General features: G+C 46.2%; 1 protein-coding gene and 1 pseudogene across 3 annotated transcripts in view; one reads left to right on the top strand and one right to left on the bottom strand.

Moving 5' to 3' along the window:
- PLCG2 (phospholipase C gamma 2) overlaps positions 1–21440 on the bottom strand; it is a 202430-nt gene that overhangs the window by 108738 nt on the left and 72252 nt on the right. For all 3 annotated transcript variants that reach the window (XM_023226894.1, XM_023226895.3, XM_031934483.1), the window contains 3 exons: positions 10140–10283; positions 5044–5137; positions 4254–4301 (listed from right to left, as the gene is read on the bottom strand). In XM_023226894.1, coding sequence (XP_023082662.1) covers positions 4254–4301; positions 5044–5137; positions 10140–10283 — 286 coding nt within the window. The remainder of the gene's footprint in view (positions 1–4253; positions 4302–5043; positions 5138–10139; positions 10284–21440) is intronic.
- On the top strand, positions 6016–6822 carry LOC111552579 (annotated as a pseudogene).

The following is a 21440-nucleotide window of genomic DNA, read 5'->3' as shown; positions in this document are numbered from 1 at the left end:
GAAGGAAGGAAGGAAGGAAGGAAGGAAGGAAGGAAGGAAGGAAGGAAAAGTGGCCGGGCGCAGTGGCTCATGCCTGTAATTCCAGCACTTTGGGAGGCCAAGGTCGGCGGATCACGAGGTCAGGAGATTGAGACCATCCTGGCTAACATGGCGAAACCTCATCTCTACTAAAAATACAAATAATTAGCCAGGCATGGTGGCAGGCGCCTGTAGTCCCAGCTACTCAGGAGGCTGAGGCAGGAGAATGGTGTGAACCTGAGAGGCGGAGCTTGCACTGAGCTGAGATGGCGCCACTGCACTCCAGCCTGGGCAGCTGAGTAAGAATCGGTCTCAAAAAAAAAAAAAAAAGGGAAAGCAACACCAGTGGGGATAGTAAGTCTGCAAACCCTGGTGCCATCCCTGACAACCTGGGCTACTTTAGTCAAGTCACTTAACCTCTCTGGGCCTCAGTGTCCTCACATAGAAAATGGGTCTGAGAGCACCTCGCTCACCCATCAGCCAAGAGGGTATCCTAAGGATGTGAAGCGCTTATTACAGCCATGACTGCAAAGCAGGCTATAAACAAATGCCTGCTGCTACCATTTGCCTCTAGAAAAGTCTAAAAATGAAACAGGGTGCTTGGGCCAAGCAAAACACCTAAGACTTGTCCATTGCCCAGGCTGGGCCAACCCTGAGCCTGCCCCCTCTCGCCTTCAGCCTTTCCTCTGCTTCTGTGGCTCCTTTGTTTTCTTTCAGGAAACATGATTAGTCTCGTGGGTGACAGGAAAGGGAGGGAAATTGGCAGAACAGAAGTTGGTTGCTCTTTCATTGGCACCTTGGTCAAAGTTTCTTCTGCAAAGCTCCCTCCAGGCTTCCCAGAACCACGGATAAGGTGGGATTTTCCACATGTTGACAGAGAGCAGGGCTCCGCCCACTGGGACGGGGGTGGAGGAGAGGAAACCAGTGAGCACGCAGGGATGAACTCAGTCCAGAAACAGAAAAGGTTCTCTCTGCAGAGGGTCCTGGACCAGCCGATGGGAAGATGGATCTTTATGCAGGACTTGCCAGAATCCCTCCTGAGCAAGAGGGAGGTATCCATTTCTTGACTTCACAGATGAAGAGCAGACTTCAGAGCCAGACTGGCCACCCCATACCAGCACCGCGTGGAGAGAGGCACTGAGGGTAGTTCCCTCCCTCAGTCCTGTGCCAGTCTCAGCTATGATTCACCATAAGCCACAGAGAAAGAAAATGCAGAGAAGGCATCACCTCCGAGGCTGAAAGAGACCAGTGTGCACCAAATCTTCCAACACAAGGACCTCATTTAATCCACCTCAGTAACATTAGAGGGTGGCCCAGCATGGGGGAGCAGGCAGGGCATGTTGGATGAGAAGAAGAGGAGAGAGAAAGGCAGGGGGACAGAAAAACATGGAGTGAGCTAATGGCTGACCTAACTTTACTAGACCTTTTTTTTTTTTTTTGAGACGGAGTCTCGCTCTGTCGCCCAGGCTGGAGTGCAGTGGCCGGATCTCAGCTCACTGCAAGCTCCGTCTCCTGGGTTCCCGCCATTCTCCTGCCTCAGCCTCCCGAGTAGCTGGGACTACAGGCGCCCGCCACCTCGCCCAGCTAGTTTTTTGTATTTTTTAGTAGAGACGGGGTTTCACCGTATTCGCCAGGATGGTCTCAATCTCCTGACCTCGTGATCCGCCCGTCTCGGCCTCCCAAAGTGCTGGGATTACAGGCTTGAGCCACCGCGCCCGGCTTTACTAGACTTTTAACCACTTCCTGGTTAAGAGTCCCAAATCCTCCCACTGGGCAGGAGAAGAGACCAGGGGAGCTCACCCAAACCCTGAAGCCAACAAGTAACAGAGGACATTGACCGGACATGAAGTCACCTTCAAGATGGAAAGATTTTCAGGAACAAAATAGGAGAGGTGAGTTTAGTTATTGGATATTAACCAGGATAATGACATATCTAGATAGGATAATGACATATCCACATAGAATAATGACATAAATAAACCAAGAATGAACGAAAGGAATATTTTACCAAAAAAAATAAGGTGTCTCATGTGAGGCTAACATGAGATAAGGACTGAAGTGCTCAATGCAATTCCTGGCATGCCACATACACAGGCGTTAAATAAATCGTAGGGGTTTTTTTGTTTTTGTTTTGGGGTTTTTTTTGGTTTGTTGTTGTTGTTGTATTTTGTTTGTTTGTTTCTTTGGTTTGATTTTTGAGACGGAATCTTGCTCTGTCACCCAGGCTGGAGTGCGGTGGCACGATCTCAGCTCACTGCAACCTCCACCTCCCGGGTTCAAGCGATTCTCCTGCCTCAGCCTCCTGAGTAGTTCGGACTACAGGTGCACGCCACCATGCGCAGCTAATTTTTTGTATTTTAGAAGAGACAGGGTTTTACCATGTTGCCCAGGCCGGTCTCAAACTCCTGAGCTCAGGCAATCTGCCTGCCTCTGCCTCCCAAAGTGCTGGGAATATAGGTGTACTCCACCACGCCCAGCCAAATGGTAGTTTTTATCATTACATTATTAAGAGCTGAATCATACCTCAAAAAAAAATAATGAATTAAAAATGCTCAACCTCACCCATAAAGAAAGCAAGTTTGAGCAAAAACACTTGGTTGCCTCGGTTGTAGATGAACAAAGATCAAAGTCTAATGGCACAATAAATCATCAGGAAATGGACGCCTTCTTGCCCCACTGGTAGAAATATTACATAAATTGCTACGTCTAGCTATCAAACTATTAGACCAGCAAACACTGTGCTGCTGATATTCATTTCTGAGAATTTATCCTACCCACAGCCACCTCAAATGAGTTTACAGAAAGATAGACCAAAGGTTTCCACAGCAGCATTATTCACAATAATCATCAAGAATTGGGAGCAGCTCTCTGTGCATCAAGAAGGAAAATGAAGATGCAAAGGCATACGAATGATACAATAGGCTTTGGGGACTTAAGGGAAAGCGTGGGAGGTGGGTAAAGGATAAAAGACTAGACATTGGGTACAGTGTACATTACTCAGGTGATGGGTGCACCAAAATCTCAGAATTCACCACTAAATAACTTATTCATATAACCAAACACTATGTGTTCCTTAAAAAACACTTGAAATAAAAGAAAAATCTCCAAATTAAAAAAAAAAAAGAAGAAGAAGGAAAATGATTTCTGAAATGACAATGCATTAATCTAAGGAAAAACCAAAACAGCATTTACTTTTTTTAAAAAAATGTCTGGGTAAGACCTCACCTCTGCAAAAAATAATAATAATAATAAATAAGTCAGGCATGGTGACACACACCTGTAGTTCCCAGCTACTCAGAGGCTGAGGCAGGAGGATCGTTTGAGCCCAGGAGTTTACGGCTGCAGCGAGCTATGACTGTGCCATTGCACTCCAGTCTGGGGAAAAGAGAGACCCTGCCTCTAAAAAATAATAATAATAGTCTGGCATAGAGCTTTGAGCAGGACTGATAGGGAGCTTCTCCAAGAGGTACTTTTAAGTGAAAAAGTCAAGTAAACTGGATACACATTATCACATCACCCAACACATCTCTACCAGCCCTTAGAACCACCTGGTGCCCTGGCACAGTGGCTCATGCCTGTAATCCCAGCACTTTGGGAGGCCAAGGTGGGTGGATCACAAGGTCAGGAGTTCGAGACCATCCTGCCAAACATGGTGAAACCCTGTCTCTACTAAAAATACAAAAAAATTAGCCAGGTGTGGTGGCGGGCACCTGTAGTCCCAGCTATTCAGGAGGCTGAGGCAGGAGAAGGGCATGAACCCAGGAGGCAGAGCTTGCAGTGAGCTGCAATGGCACCACTGCACTCCAGCCTGGGCGACAGAGCGAGACTCCGTCTCAAAAAAATACATAAATAAAATAAAGAACCACCTGGTTTACTTCTTCACAGTCAGTCCTTCTCCTGTCACAAAGTATCGGCTGGTGCCATCAGGATTGTGTTTACTGCTGTATTCCCAGGATATTAAAGGTGCTCAAATATTTGTGATGAGGTCCGAATGCCCCATGGCAGAGATCATCTCTGAGGCTGAACTCGAATTTTCTGCTGGAATAGAGAGGCTCCCTCCAGGAGGATGATTTTGTCATCATCAACCCCAGGACCCAGCATGGCATCTGCAGATCACATCGGATGCAGTGAGGACCTTGCCCACCACAAGTCATGCTCCCACCCTCTTGGAAGGTTTAAAGAAAGAATGAAGATGGAAATCCAAAGTGATCAGAAGAAAACTGAATGACTCTTACCTGTTTCTTCTGGTTTGATCCACAGAATATATCTGCTTTCTCAGCCAACTGGCAAGAAATTTGAGACAAAAGAAAGAGAGACAAAGAAAATTAAAAAATAGCATAAGTCTAAGTGAGTCCTACAGGACGTGCACAAAAGGAACTGGAACCAAAAGGAGGGGTTTTCCAACTTTCTAACAAGGGCAGCTTGGGAAGAAGTTTTCTCCTAGTATCTAAGCCAAGATTACAACTCAAAAAGGCCAGGTTTCCTTACACTGACAACTCCTTCTAATGATAGTCATTAACCCCCAAAAACCTAGAAAGAAAAATAGTACCAAGTAGAGGAATTTGATTTAGTGGAAGGAAAAGAACTCACACCCCAATGCCCACCCAGACTCCCATGACACTGAAGAGACAGTCTTGAGGTCTTCATCAACCCAGGAGGGAGTGATAGGTAGAAAATTCCAGACCTTGTATCTATCCTTTGATCAGTCCACTTAATCTCTTATTAAATCCTTTAAAAAGGAAGCCCTGTTTTCCCCAACACATATCCCAGGAATGTTTCTATCTCCAGTCCAAGGTACCACTCACCCCAATAGGCCAAGGCTGAAAACTAGCATAGGGAAATTGCTCTTATTTGAAACACTGTACAGCTCACACCGCTACCAGGCACTCACTGCATACAAAACACTCAATGAGCCTCAAAAAACCAATGCCCCCTTTTTTTTTTTTTTCCCGTAGCCCATGTTGGCAAAGGCAGCAGAATAAAGGAATCAGCGGCTATGTAAATAAACAGGCAAAAGCCAACTACCTCTCGATAATGGTGGGTGTGGACGCACTCATCGCTTCTTGGTGTAAGATTTTCAAGCCAGAGAGCCAATTAAGTGCGTCTTCTTTAGAGTCAGCTGGAGTGGAGAAAGGGAACAGAAATGCTGTGTTAATTCCTGGGAAAACATCTGCTTACAAAGCCCGGCCCCATACAGATCACGAAGATGGGGGAAGCCTATGCTGGTTTCCAGTTTTGCAGGAGGCAAAGAAAGCATCTCTTTCACACTCTCATGGCTCTAGGACCTGCTATTTGTCAGAGATGGGGCCACATATTCATGATGAGCTTTGTACCACAGGGGTGACAAGTGGGTTATTTCCTGTGCCAAATGGAATCAGCACATATATATATATATATATATGTGCTAGACACTGTTCTAAGTGTTTTTCCTATATTGATCCTACAAGGGAAGTACTATTATATTCCCGTTTAACACATGGAGAAACCACTGAATCTAAGACAGGTTGAGTGATGTGTCCAAGGCCACACACCTCCTAGTGTAGCAGGACGAGCCACAGACAAAACTCCTCAGACACCAGATTAAAGAAGGAAGAGGGCCGGGCGCGGTGGCTCAAGCCTGTAATCCCAGCACTTTGGGAGGCCGAGACGGGCGGATCACGAGGTCAGGAGATCGAGACCATCCTGGCTAACACGGTGAAACCCCGTCTCTACTAAAAAATACAAAAAGCTAGCCGGGCGAGGTGGCGGGCGCCTGTAGTCCCAGCTACTTGGGAGGCTGAGGCAGGAGAATGGCGTAAACCCGGGAGGTGGAGCTTGCAGTGAGCTGAGATCCGGCCACTGCACTCCAGTCCGGGCGACAGAGCGAGACTCCGTCTCAAAAAAAAAATAAAAAATAAAAAAAATAAATAAAGAAGGAAGAGGTTTTTTATTCAGGCGGGAGCGTCGGCAGACTCGCGTCTTAAGAGCCAAGCTCCCAGCTGATCCTAAAACGATCCTAAAAATGAAGAGGAAGAAAAGCGACGAATTGAGGCTTGGCGAGAGAAACAAAGGAGCAGAAGAGAAAAAAACAGTGAGAAATACGAAGATGGATACAGAATGGCATTAACGTGTTCATTTTGTAAATTTCGAACATTTGAAGAAAAAGATATTGAACTGCATCTGGAAAGTTCTTCACATCAGGAAACATTAGATCATATACAGAAACAAACTAAATTTGATAAAGTAGTTATGGAGTTTTTGCATGAGCGTATGGTGAATAAATTCAAGAAAACATCTATTCATAAGCAACAGACAAATTATCAAACAGAAGTAGTTAAAATAATTGAAAAAGATGTTATGGAAGGTGTTACTGCAGATGATCACATGATGAAAGCAGAGACAGTTCATTGCAGCACTTGCAGTGTGTATATCCCTGCTTTACATAGTTCAGTTCAGCAGCACTTAAAGTCTCCTGATCATATCAAAGGGAAGCAGGCTTATAAGGAACAAATATAAAGAGAGAGTGTCGTGACTGCTACAAGCATTTTAAATAATCCAATAGTGAAGGCGTGATATGAACGTTTTGTTAAGGGTGAGAATCCTTTTGAAATTCAAGACCATTCTCAGGATCAGCAAATAGAAGGAGATGAGGAGGATGAAGAGAAGATTGAGGAACCTATTGAAGAAGAGGAGGATGAAGAGGAGGAAGAAGCAGCAGAGGAAGTGGGGGAAGTAGAGGAGGTGGAGGAAGTAGAGGAAGTAGAGGAAGAAACAGCAAAGGAAGAACCTGCTGATTTCCCTGTTGAGCAACCTAAAGAAAATTAAATATAAGGTATTAGATTTAAAAGGAGCTCGGCTCTTAAGACACGAGTCTGCCGATGCTCCAGGCCGAATAAAAAACCTCTTCCTTCTTTAATCCAGTGTCTGAGGAGTTTTGTCTGTGGCTCATCCTGCTACACTAGCAGCCATTACAGACTGAATATCTGCATTCCTTCGAATTCATATGTTGAATCTCTAACCCCTGAGGTAGGGCCTTTGTGAGGTATTTAGGTTTAGATGAAGTAACGAGGGTGGGGCCTCCATGAGGGGATTAGTGCCCTTTTAGAGACAAGAAAGAGAGACCAGAGCTCCCTTCCTATCCAAGCACACCCTGAGGAAAAGCCATGTGAACACATAGCAAGAAGGCGGCTGTCTGCAAGTCCGGAAGAGAGCTCTCACCAGAACTCAACCATGCAACATCTTGATCTTGGACTTCCTAGCCCCCAGAACTGTGAGAAAATACATGTCTGTTGTTTAAGTCCCTCAGTCTATGGCATTTTGTTATAGCAGCCAGAGTATGCTGAGACAATGGAAGACATAGGATTTTAAACAAGAACCCATTATCTTACCCTGGCAGCACACTGACTCCAGGAATGAAAAAGTGAAGGAATTCAAACCCAGGTGTCCAACTCCAGAGCAGAGTTTCTCAACCCCAGCTGCTCGGGAGAATCACTTGAGGGCTTTTCAAAACCCCAATACTTAGGTCCCACCCTAAAGTAATTAAACCAGAAGAGAGGGATGAGGGAGACATCAACAGGTGGAAGCACCCACACGGTGCCAAAGTGTGTCAAAGGTTATCAGCTTCCTCTGCTGCTATAACAAATGACCACAAACTTAGTGGCTTAAAGTAATACCGATTTCTTTTCAGACCGTTAGAGAGGCCAAAATTCTAAAATAGACTGGTTGCATACAATCCTTCTGGATTCCTTCTAAAAGCTCTTGGGAAGAATCCATTTCCTCACCTTTCCCAGCTTCCAGAGGATGCCTGCATTCCTTAGCCCATGGCCTCTCATCTTCTGACCTTTGTTTCCATCCTCACATCTCCTTCTCTGGGAATGACCTTCCCATGTATCTCTTATAAGAAGCCTTGTGATTCCACTGGACACCCAGATAGTCCAGGATATTTCCCATCTCAAAATCCTCAATTTAACTACACCCACAAAGTCTCCTTTTCCATAGAGGATAATATATTCACAGGTTCCCGAGATTACGACATGGACATCGTGGGAGGGCAGTATTCAGCTTCCCATGGCTTAGGAATTTAGCTTTTTGTTTTATTAAAGAGTGTTAGCTTTTAACCTTATGCTAACTAATAAGATGCAGGATCTGGAATAATCTGCACCACAACCCCAAGCAGCTGTCAGTATTTCCCTGCTTCTAATGAAGATGGCACAGAGGCATGGCAAGTAGAGCTTGTAACAGCCAGGAGAGTATGGCTTGCTAATACCCATGGTGGCTATTACCCTTGCTAATAAGCAGCACTGAGGAGTGGTTAAGAGCTTGGCATCTGGCAAAAGGAAGATCATAGCTTAAGTCCCATTGCACCACTTCAGGGCTGTGTGACATTCAGCGGGTTACTTAACCCTACTCTGTGCCTCATCTCACCTGTAAAATGAAGCTAACAGTGCAAACACCTCATGGAACTATGAAGCCTTTCCTTAAGCACCAGGTACTTTGCCAGTTCGTCCACCCCGGACGGAGATTGCTGCTCTCGTCTTTCCACACAGATGCAGAGGAAACTGAGGCTCTGAAGGGCTGAGTTTGTCTCAGAGCAGTAAGTGAGAGGGTGGAATGGGAATCAAAATCTTGACCATCACTGTGCTAACCTTGAATTGAGGGTTCCAGAAGAGGCTCCCAGAGTGGGATATATAGCAAAGTTCACATTCTAGCCCCCAAGGGCCGGGCTCTTGTGGTCTCCTTACCAAGTTAAGAACGGGGGTCAGGGCTCAGCCTGTAGGTGGGGCTAAGGAGACAGAGATATGAAGCTTCACGGCCATGGGCCTTGCCCTCCTGCCCCATCTCTACCAACCCCCTCCATATCATGAATCAGATATTCGCTCCTCATTTCCTACATCTAACGTGCTATTTCCCTCCTCCAAGCCCTGGCACATACCACAGCCTTTCCCTGGAGCGCCCTCCCTCTTTCCTCCAAACTCCTACTGAAGCCTCAAAACCCAATGTAAAAGTCACCTTCTTTGCCCAACTTCTCTGAAACTAAGAATTCACAGCACGCTGCATCATGCTTGCACTAGGTCTTATCCTAGTGCACCCATCTGTCTCCCCAAGTAGACTGAGAGCGTCTTAAAGGCAGTACCAGGTGCCATTCATCTTCCTAGATCACTGGCGTGTACACAACCTAACACAGAGTATAGGCTCAAAAGATGTATAGTAAAAGAATGAATGAGAAATTAATAAGTTATTTGACCCTAAAGTAAATGTCCCTATATTGCTGAACTTTCAGAGCTGCCTCCACTTTGGTCTATTTTAATAGTATTGCTTTTCTCTCTGAGTCATGAATGTATACATACTTCTAAGTCAATAAATTCTAGGACTGAACTGGAAAGTAACTACAAGCTTCTGCCCCTGAGTAAAATGAGGAAACTGCATGTGCGTGTGCAATAAAAGATCTCAGGACCGTTCCTTCACATCAGTCAGATTTGCTGAGCCACATCTGCTGGAGGAAAACAGGTTACATTTTCCTTTTCTTTCTTTTTTTTTGAGACAGAGTCTTGCTCTGTTGCCCAGACCGGAGTGCAGTGGTGCAGTCTTGGCTCACTGGTTCAAGCAACTCTTGTGTCTCAGTCTCCCAAATAGCTGGGACTACATGTGCACACCACCACACCCAGCTAGTTCTTGTATTTTTAGTAGAGACGGGGTTTCACCACGTTGGCCATGCTGGTGTGAAACTCCTGACCTCGAGTGATCTGCCCACCTCGGCCTCCCCAAGTGCTGGGACCACAGGGATGAGCCCAGCCTACATTTTTCATCCAACAGAGCCTGGCCTTCACTGTTAAGACTATCTAATCATCATTTATTCAGCTCTCAGCATGAGCCAGAGAGACACTTAACATACTCCTCACAATATCCCCATGAGATAGGCATTACTATTCTCCCCATTTCACAGCTGAGCAAACTGCAGCTCAGAGAGGTTAAGTCACTCATCTAAAGACACACAGCTAGAAAGGGGCAGAACTGGGATTCGAAACCATGACCCCAAATACACATCAGCGAGCAGGCAGGGGTGAGCATTCTGCTATTAGTGAACTTCTTCAGGAAGAGACTAACGCACGGGGAAGGAGAAAGGCACAGAAACATGCATCTACCTGCCAAGCTGAGTGTGCTGAGGACGAACTGAGTGCCATACAGGATGGTGAAGCAGCAATCTTCTTTCTGGCGAACTGCTTTTGCACGTTCAAAATCTTTGGAGTTCTTCCCTGGGCGGATTTCTTTTATTTCCATGATATCCACTACAATGAAATTAACATGAGCCAATTAGAAGCTGGAGTTCACTCCACCTGAGGATGCAGTCACACCCCTGCAGCCCAGGCACAGCCTGGCTCCTTCCTTCCCCAACAGGATCCCACAAAGCTGTCCGTGCATCCGGATTCAGTGCCCCCTCCTTCTGGAAATGAACAAAGGGCCAAGAGCCTACCCGGGCATTTGCTGCCACCCCACAAACCCCTGGAGTATGAAGAGTTTGGGGTTTCCACTCACCCTGTTTCTCAGACAGACACGTTTTAAACTAGGACAATTAATTTTTGTAATGCAACTCAGATTTGAGGAAATAGGCACCGACTATTCTACCAAAACAAACGATGGACCAAATTGATGCTCACTAGAGATCACTCTAGGCAGCCTAAAAGTTCCAACCGTCCAGTTCACCTTGACCTGGACCATCTTTTCCCCTGAGTCCCAAAAGCTACAAATGCTCTGTGGCTCAATTGAAAGGGGAAAAGAAAATGAAGGCAATGAATAACTGCTTCAAATTAAAAATAATAATAAGAGGCCAACCTCAGCATTGGGGATGGTCACAGGGGTTCTGAGTATCACAGGGCCTACGGGAAAAGAGTGGTAAACTATTACTCTGGTAACAGTCTAGAGTAATGGACTGTTACTAATGGGCCACAGCCTCCAGTATTTATGCCTTATATATATATATATTTATGCCAGCTGCCCTTCAATCCAGGTTGTCTCTGTGACCTGTTTTAACCAATAAAATGTAGTATAAATCAGGGACCCCAACCCCCACGTCATGGACTGGTACGGGAAAGTGAGCACTGAGCTCCGCCTCCTGTCAGATCAGCAGCAGCATCAGATTCTCATAGCAGCGCAAACCCTATGGTGAACTGCATTAGGTTCTCACAGGGGCGTAAACCCTATGGTGAAATGCACATGCGAGGGATCCAGGTTGTGTGGTCCTTATTGGAATCTCATGCCTGATGATCTGAAGCAGAACACTTTTATCCTGAAGCAATCCCCTCAATGCCCCCATCATCTGTGGGAAAACTGTCTTCTAGGAAACTGGTCACTGGTACCAAAAAGGTTGGGAGCGCTGGCGCACTGGTATAAATGATGCTGTGCCAGTTCAGGGCTTAACCCCTTTTTTTTTTTTTTTCTGAAATGGGGTCTCACTCTGTCACCCAGGCTGCAGTGCAGTGGTGTGATCTCAGCTCACTGCAACCTCTGCCTCCCGGGTTCGAGCAATTCTCCTGCCTCAGCCTCTGGAGAAGCTGGGACTACAGGCATGCACCACCATGCCGGGCTTAATTTTTGTATTTTTGGTAGAGATGGGGTTTCATCATATTGGCCAGGCTGGTCTTGAATTTCTAACCTCAAGTGATCTGCCCGCCTCAGCCTCCCAAAGTGCTAGGATTACAGGCGTGAGCCAGCGGGCCCAGCCTGGAGCCTAATCCTTAAGAACTCCTGGTACCTTCCATTTTGAGCTCTGGGGAAGCCAGCCTCTGTGTAAGAGGTCAGACTACCTGGAGACCACCACACAGTAAGAAGCCCAAGTTAGCCCTATGGAGAGGCCATGGAAAAAGCACCAATGCCCTCAGCCAACAGCCCAGCTGAGCCTCCAGCCAACAGCCCAGCTGAGCCCCCAGCCAACAGCCACAGAGCACTGCACCATCTTAGAAGTGGATCCTCTGGGCTGGACGCGGTGGCTCATGCCTGTAATCCCAGCACTTTGGGAGGCCGAGACGGGTGGATCACGAGGTCAGGAGATAGAGACCATTCTGGCTAACACGGTGAAACCCCGTCTCTACTAAAAATATGAAAAAAAAAAATTAGCCTGGCGTAATGATGGGCACCTGTAGTCCCAGCTACTCAGGAGCCTGAGGCAGGAGAATGGCATGAACCTAGGAAGCAGAGCTTGCAGTGAGCTGAGATCGCACCACTGCACTCCAGCCTGGACGACTGAGTGAGACTCCGTCTCAAAAAAAAAAAAAAAAAAAAAGTGGATCCTCTGGCCCCAATGAACTTCCCCAGCTGACAACATGTGGAACAGAGACAAGCTCTCCCAGTCCCCACCCATGCCCAGATTGTAGAAATATGTGCAATAAATAAAACGATTGTTGTCTTAAGCCACTAAACACTGGGATAGTTTGTTGTATAGCAATAGACAACAGAAACAAATAAGAAATCCTTCCTCTTTGCAACCTCTGCTGCCATGTGACTCCACCTGCTCCTGGTCAAAACCTACTGGGCCAGGATGGCAACCTGACTGACTCAAAGGTGACTCCCCCTTCTCCCTACAAGATGACCAGTGAACTCTGGACTGGCACAGAGACACGAGCTCAACAAGCTCAACCAGTCCCTTCTTTCCCCTTCTTCTGAAAAACAACAACAACAAAAATCTTTTCATGGCATGAACCCATTCCATGTGCTTTATTTAGAGCTGTTTCACTCCTCACCACCTTCAACCATAAGTTGAAGGGGACAGCAGGGGCCTGGGAATGACCCAAGTGCCCTGGCTCAGTGACTGGTTCGGGAATAGACACATGGCCCAGCTGCACCATCAGCATCCTCCTGGGATTCATTTGGCCAGAACTACCGGTAAAACCTCCCCTCCACTGCTGCTCCCAGGCTGGTAAAACATGAGCCTGGGAGTAGCAGGGATCACCTTGTCTACCATGGAACAAAGTGTTATCAAACCCTGGTGTACCTTTGAACTCCAGCACTCCTGGAGATGAGAGTGAGAAAGGAGATCTCAGCTTTGCAGCAAGAAGAGATGGCTCTGGCCTGGAATTAAGGAAGAGGACAGAACGAAGTCCACAGAGGTGAGCAGAGGCATCTTAGAGTCATAGTGAAACAGCAGGAAAGATTGGTGGCCATTCACAGGCAACAATGGGAGCTGGGGGAGGAGAGCACACAATTAAGTTAGAGGAGAGGGGATGGGATGCACTCAAAGCTTTCTGAGTTCTTACCATGGGTCTAGCTCAGTTAGAAACAGCTCAATGGCCAAGAGCCTTGTGAACACAAGCCGGGCATGGTGGCCCACGCCTGTAATCCCAGCACTTTGGGAGGCCGAGGTGGGCAGGTCACTTGAGGTCAGGAATTCGACACCAGCCTGGCCAACATGGCGAAACCCTGTTTCTACTAAGAATACAAAAATTACCTGGGCTTGGTGGCACATGCCAGTTGTCCCAGCTACTTGGGAAGATGAGGCAGAAGAATCTCTTGAACTCGGGAGACGGAGGTTGCAGTGAACCGAAATCACCCCACTGCACTCCAGCCTGGGTGACAGGGTGAGACTTCGTCTCAACAACAACAACAAAAAGACCATGTGAAAAGACTAAAACAACAGCATATCATCTGCATTCTGTGCATGTATGGTGGTAGATATACCCACCTACACATGTGACAAGATTTTGTAGAACTACCCATCAAAACAAATGCAAAATAACAAGAGAACTGTGTGTACGTAAAAAATGGTGAAAACCAATTAAGATCTGCAGTTTCATTAATAGCACTGTACCAGCATCCATGTCCAGGTTTTGATAACTATGCTTATGAAAGATGTTATCACTGGAGCAGCTAAATGAATGGTTCACAGAAACTGTACTATTTTTGCCACGTCCACATGAGTCTACAATTATTTCAAAATAAAAAGTTGCTAAAATCACTTCTCAATTATGGGTGGCCCTATTATTAGGGGGGTGGTATCTCTAAATCTTGTTGGGTAGAGTATTTGGGATGAAGGTGAGAGAGAGTAGAGATAGGACTCATCCCCCGTCACACCCCACTGAGAACCTCTACTACAAGCTGGCTGGGGGGACCATAACTAGTGGGGACCCCATCCCGACCTTGCAGTATAAATCTTGTTCAAAGGGCCATGCCCACTGATTGCAGACACTGAGGAAACTAAAATAAGCGGCTCCCATCCTAAATATTACTCAAGGGAGTTAACCCTATTGCCCGCATGTGCGTGAGACCTGAAGAATGACCAGTCCTCCACTTTAGCTGCATTCTAATACTAAAAATCATGCCCAGGGGTGGGGATTTCACACACTAATGAGATATGCAAACATGAAGAGGCTCTCTATCCTATTATACTGTGCAGGTGTCAGAAGTTCCCCAACTCTATGTGCTTCAATATCACTCCCTGCCCACTTGAGCCCCTTTAAAATTACTCTCCTGACCGTCTTCGGGGAGCCAGGCAGAGAGTTATCTCTCTCTTGTGCTGCTTCTCTTATGCCTGGGCATAAGCTCCAATAAAGTCTTGTCTGGGAAAACTCTTTTGGCCTCGTGTCAATTTCTATCACACTGAGAGCCCAAGAACGCATGGTCAATAAAAGATGGACATGTTGCCACTCTTCACCCAAACTAGAAATCTGAGTCTTCCTTATCTCTTCTCTTTATCTTCACTCCTCAAAAACAAACAAAAAGATCCTTTTCATGCATTGAAATTTATTGTTTTTAATTTGTTTCATTTATTTGGGGGAAGCTTGAGTACTTAAAGTATAGACTTCATGGTGTTGCACCGCAAAATACTTAATGTATCTCAGAAAAATGAGCACATTTTCTTATAGAATCACAAAACCTTTATTGCATCTAACAAAACTGATGATGATGACTTAACATAACCTAACACCTTGTCTGCATTTAAATTTCCCCAGTTTTCTCGAAATCTTTTTACAGTAGACTTGAATACAAATAAAATGCGTACATCTTATCTGGTTATATCATTACATCTTCAATCCTAAAGAGTCTCCTTGTTTACTTTTGTTTTCTCTTGTGCCTTTGACTTTTTAAAGAAACTAGGCACTGGAATTCATTTTTAGAGGAAATCAACATGGCTGATTTAACTGCTTTAGCAATTATCTAAAAACTTGAAAGGTATTAAGGTTTGTTTTCCAAAAGTTATTCACCCACCCAGTTGACTGCCAGTGAAAGTGTAGTGACTTTAACCAAACATTCTTTTCTCTGTCTGTCTAGTCTAACAATCCTCTTTCCAGGTAAAATGTCTTCAAGAGGGAATTCATTTTTCTTTTCTTTTTTTTTTTTTTTTGAGACAGTTTCTGCTCTTGTTGCCCAGGCCGGAGTGCAGTGGCACAATCTCGGTGCACTGCAACCTCCGCCTCCTGGGTTTAAGTGATTCTCCTGCCCCAGCCTCCCAAGTAGCTGGGATTACAGGCGCTCGCCACCACACCTGGATAGTGTGTGTGTGTGTGTGTGTGTGTGTGTGTGTGTATTTTTAGTAGACACAGGGTTTAACCATATAGGTCAGGCTTGTCTCGAACTCCTGACCTCAGGGGATCCACCTGCCTCGGCCTCCCAAAGTACAGAGATTATACACGTGAGCCACCACGCCCAGCCAAGAGAGAATCTTTGCACTGGCCTATGGTGAGCATCTGTCCTTACAGCAAAATTATACATAATTAAAGAAAAACTTGGCCGGGCGCGGTGGCTCAAGCCTATAATCCCAGCACTTTGGGAGGCCGAGACGGGCAGATCACGAGGTCAGGAGATCGAGACCATCCTGGCTAACACCGTGAAACCCCGTCTCTACTAAAAAAAATACAAAAAACTAGCCAGGCATGGTGGCGGGTGCCTGTAGTCTCAGCTACTCAGGAGGCTGAGATAGGACAATGGTATGAACCTGAGAGGTGGAGCTTGCAGTGAGCTGAGATCATGCCACTGCACTCCACAGCCTGGGCGACAGAGCAAGACCCCATCTCAAAAAAAAGAAAAAAAAAGGAAAGAAAAACTTTTTTAGACGATGTAACATTGTCTTCCAGCAAAAGCCACATTTTAACAATTCTACTTCTGAAATTGCTCTGGAATCTATCAACGTCTATCCATTTCCATGGTCAACACCACAATCAAAGCCCCCATTATCTCTTGTCTATGGAGGTTACTTCCTGACTTGTCTTCTCATAGCAGTACACTATCCCCACAGTCATCGTATGAAATACAAACAGGCTCACTACAACTCCTTGGGATCAAGCCTTCCCGTGGCGTCCCACTGCTGTTAGGACTAAGAACCACAGCCCTGTGATGACCCCTCCAACCCCACATGGCCTAACCATCCGCCTCCCGGCCCTTGCTCCCCATGCACCCCACAGGCCCCTCTGAGCATCTCTCATAGGTCACACTCATTCCTACCACAGGACGTTGGCACCACTGAAAATGTTCTTAGTCTGGTTAGCGCCAAGCTCTCCCTTCCAGTCTCAGCTCAATCAAATCAAACTCAGAAAACCTCCCGATGCCTGCTATGAGCTATACCAAGCACCTCTCTTCCACAGCATTCAACAGGAGCAAATATTTATTAGAGGGAGTCTGCAGATCCACAGCCCTCCTTTCCCAGACTGTAAGCTCCACATACGCAGGGATTGTGCACCCTTCCTCACCACTGCGCTCCACCCATCAGAGTGGCTGGCACACAGCAGGGCCCAATAAGTAGTTCTTGGAAAGAGGAGAGGGACAGAGAGAGATGGGGACATCAAGAGGGATCAAACTACTGGTGATTGAGCAGAGCAGGGGACAGAGAGTAAGGACAGAGGAGGAGATAAGGGAGACCGAGAGGGACAGAGAGACCAGGTACAGAAAACCACAGGCTACCCAGACAAGGAGCGAGAGAAATGCAAACGCATGTGTACAAAAGCAGAGAGACAGGGCACGGTAAGAAAGAAAGAATCAACTGCTAACAGCCATTCTAATGATACAAGCAGCGCTGCACATCTGCACGCCCCCTTCCACTTCAGCCCAAACAAGCACCCTCTGGAAGCCAGCCCTGCCCCAGGAAAGAGCTGCAGGCATCTGCCTTCATCAGCCAGGACTTTATCATCCTGAACACCCCTCTCTTGCTTCTTCCCAAGACAAGCACTGGCTTATTCATCCTACTTCTGAAAAGATTATCCTTTCTCCATTGAGTAGCCTTTGCCCCTTTGTCAAAGATCAGTTGATGATATTTGTGTGGGTCTATTTCTGGGCTCTCTATCCTGTTCTTTTTTTTTTCTTTTCTTTTGAGACGGAGTCTTGCTCTGTCGCCCGGGCTGGAGTGTGGAGTGCAGTGGCCGGATCTCAGCTCACTGCAAGCTCCGCCTCCCGGGTTTACACCATTCTCCTGCCTCAGCCTCCGGAGTAGCTGGGACTACAGGCGCCCGCCACTTCGCCCAGCTAGTTTTTTGTATTTTTAGTAGAGACGGGGTTTCACCGTGTTAGTCAGGATGGTCTCGATCTCCTGACCTCATGATCCGCCCGTCTCGGCCTCCCAAAGTGCTGGGATTACAGGCTTGAGCCACCGCGCCTGGCCTCTATCCTGTTCTACTGATCTGTCTATTCTTCTGCCAACATCAGCGGTACTGATTACTGGAACGTTAGAGTAAGTCTTGAAGTCAGTCCTCTGATTCTGTTCTACAATACTGTGTTTGCTACTCTATGTCTTCCACCTTTCCATATAAAATTTGGAATCACTTTGCCAACGCCCACGATTAACTTGCTGGGATTTTGTAATATTGTGACTTTTAATAAGACATACAAGTCATCCCTCAGTGACTGTTGGGGATTGGTTCCAGGACCTTCCACAGATACCAAAGTCCAAATAGATGCTCAAGCCTCTGATATAACATGGCAGAGTGCTTGCATAGAGCCTATGCACATCCCCCCATAAACCTCAAACCCCTAGGTTACTTTTAATACCTAATATAATATAAATGGTATGTAAATAATTATACTGTATTGCTTAGGGAATAATGACAACAAAAAAGTTTGTCCATGTTCAGTAAGATGCAATTTTTTCAAATATTTTCAATCGACCATAGCTTAAGTCCGCAGATGCAGAATCCACAAATACGAGGACTGACTGTATACATTTGGTCTCCAATCCCATTTCCTGGCACACAACTCCTAACACCCTCGGAATCTCCAGTGACAACTATCTTTTTGTATGGCTGGGGGCTCCTAGACACCTCAGGATGAAGGTTGGCTGCCAGGGAAACCAACCATGTGATCACAGGGTTGGAAATTTCAGCCCTACCCCCAACCTCTAGGAAGAAGAGAGGAGCTAAACGTTGAGTTGGTTACCAATGGCCAATGATTTAATCAACCATGCCTTTGTAATAAAGCTCTCATAAAAACCCAAGATGACAGGGTTTAGAGAGCTTCTTGGTTGCTAAAAACATGGAAGTTTCTGGAGGGTGGCATGCCCAGAGAGAACGTGGGAACCCTATGCCCCCTCCCACATACCTTGCCCTATGCATCTCTTCTATCAGGCTGATCATCTTTATCTTTTGTAATATCGTTTTAATAAATTGGTATACATGTTTCCCTTAGTTCTGTGAGTCACTCTAGCAAATAAATCAAACCCAAGGAGTATGTTATTGGAACCCCAATTTATAGCCAGTCAGTCAAAAGCATAGGCCACAACTTGGGCTTGTGACTGGCATCTGAAGTGGGAGACAGTCTTGAGGGACTGAGCTCTCAACCTGTGGAATCTGATTCTAGTTCCAGGGAGATAGTATCAGAATTGAATTGAACTAGAGGACACCAAACTGGTGCCTAATGGAGAACTGTCTGCTTGATGTGTGGGGGGAAAACCATACATATCTCATGTCAAAAGTGCTGAGTACAGAGAAAAGAGGGAAGAGAGCGAGGAAAAAAACACACCTTGGTTTTTCCTTTCTCTGAGGTGAAGTGTTTTGTGCTGTATTGAATGTGAATGGAAAAAAACTTTTCTTGTATCTCTATTAGATTTTGGTTGGGATTGTGTTGAATCTATAGATCAAGCCAGGAAGAACTGACATCCTGAAAATAACGAGTCTCCCTGTTCATGAACATGGACTATCTACTCACGATCCTTTTAAGCATTAGCCATAAGCCAGACGTTCTGCTGGATGTACTTGATCCTGGCCCTCAAAGGTCTTGAAGATGTAGTAACCTCATCCTTGAGGATAAAAGTAAATGCTATATAGCAAAACTCTTACAGAGCACCTACTCTGTGTTAGGCAGAGAGCTAATGTTTCGCATGTTATCACAGGTTGGTTCCCTGGAAGTTGAGCCTGAGTCAGGGATTCTTACATGAATGAGGTGGGGGAGAAGGATAAAGCTAAATAAGGCTGTGGTCCCACTTAGGGATGGGCTTCACCCTGATTGTACAGGGAGTGGCGGGGGGATGTCTGGAGCATGAATCACATCAGAGAAGTGGGTCCTCCTGAAAGAAGGGAGACCATTCCTTCTTGTCCTCCCTGCCAGTCAGTCATTGGCTTGGCTTACAGCCACTACAACGTTCTAGGTGATGCAACTTTCTTCTAGAGAGAGCGGTGCCCTAAAGAAGGGGTACCTGTGAGCCACAATACCCAACATTCCTAGCAGCTGGGAAATGGAGCACAAGCCTGGTAATGGGAGCTGAGTAAGGCACAACAGCATCCTCTGTATTAACTCATCGTTCCTCACAAGAACACTATGAGGCAGGTACCATGACTGCACTGATTTTACAAATGAGGAAACTGAGACATGGAGAAGTGAAGTACCTTGGCCAGGGTCACCAGACACAAGTGGAAGAGCCAGCATTTGAACTTTGACTCACAGCCAAGCAAGTGACTCTAAGAACCCACATAAGAATATGCAGCTCTCATCATGGTTTTCTATCTGGCAATCAGCAAAGTCTGAGGGGGTCGGTGGGCATTTTTGCTGACATCCCCCATCCCTTGATCTTACATCAAGCAGGGGCATCTTCGTGAATGATGATCCTGCTACCCACAGGGGTGCAGACCTGCAAGGAGAGTGGTCAGGCCTCCTGCACTCAACCCAGTGCATCCAAGCCACCTTTCTGACCCAAGGCTGGGAACAAGACTCTAGTGCGGGGGCTGCAAATTCATGTTCCCAGGAGCTACCCAAGTCGTGAGGAGCAGTGTGGCTACTGATGAGGTGGATAGACTCTGGAACCAGCTCACCTGGGCCCGGAGTCCCAGCTCCCCAACTTATAGCAGATGGCTTTGGACAGTAACTTCAGTTCTCTGTGCCTCTGCTTCTTCATGTGAGCAACAGGAATGATAGTGATACTTACCACACAGTGCTCTTGTGGGGATTAAATGTGTGTCTGTACATATGTGTTTGTCAATTAAAATAGTACCTGGCAAAACAGAGATGTAGGGGAAAAAAACAAAGATGTAGAAACTTCTCTGTACTTGTTAGCAACTGAATCAAGATGGACACAGATAAGGCATAAGAACTAACATGGGACAGGGAACAGTGGCTCATGCCTATAATCCCAGTACTTTGGGAGGTTGAGGCAGGAGGATCATTTGAAATCAGCAAGTTCAAGACCAACCTGGGCAACAAAGCAAAACCCTGTCTCTACAAAAATAATACAAAAAATAAACCCAGTAAGCCAAGTGTGCTGGTGTACACCGGTAGTCTCAGCTACTCAAGAGGTTGAGGCAGGAGGATTGCTTGAGCCCAAGAGTTTGAGGCTGCAATGAGCTGTAATCAAAACACTGCACACCAGCCTGACAAGAGAGTAAGACCCTGTCTCAGAAAAAAAAAGGAAAGAAAACACGGTGTCTCAATTTATTTGCTGTGAACATTAAGGAGGAAGATCCTTACGTACCGACTGGCAAAAACTCCTTGATGACCTATGTAAATAAGAGACTAGATGTATACATCTGTGTGTGTACACACATACAGGCCCAAGTGTACATGTACATATTATATACATCCTTATGTATATATGCATTATGTTCATCACTATGCAAATTCTCACTATCTGAATGTCTACTATAACTTATTAACTCTTTTTATTTTTTTATCAGAAATGCACCACCCAGATCACAGACCTGCTGTACGAGGTTCATGAGCAGGTGCCAATGAAAACAGTGAAGGCGTGGCCCAGACACGGTGGTTCACGCCTGCAATCCCACTACTTTGGGAGGCCCAGGCAGGCAGATCACTTGAGGTCAGGAGTTTGAGGCCAGCCTGGCCAACATGGCAAAACTCTGTCTCTACTAAAAATACAAAAATTAGCCAGGCGTGGGGGCATGTGCCTGTAATCCCAGCTACTAGGGAGGCTGAGGCAGGAGAATCACTTGAACCCGTTGAGGGGGTGGTGGGGCGGAGGGTGCAGTGAACCAACATCACACCACTGCACTCCAGCTTGGGCAACAAGAGTGAAACTCCGTCAG

The sequence above is a fragment of the Piliocolobus tephrosceles genome, chromosome 17 (genome assembly GCF_002776525.5).
Source record: "Piliocolobus tephrosceles isolate RC106 chromosome 17, ASM277652v3, whole genome shotgun sequence".
Lineage (NCBI taxonomy): Eukaryota > Metazoa > Chordata > Mammalia > Primates > Cercopithecidae > Piliocolobus > Piliocolobus tephrosceles.
Note: the sequence above shows the minus strand (reverse complement) of the source record. Positions and strands in the feature narration are given on the sequence as shown.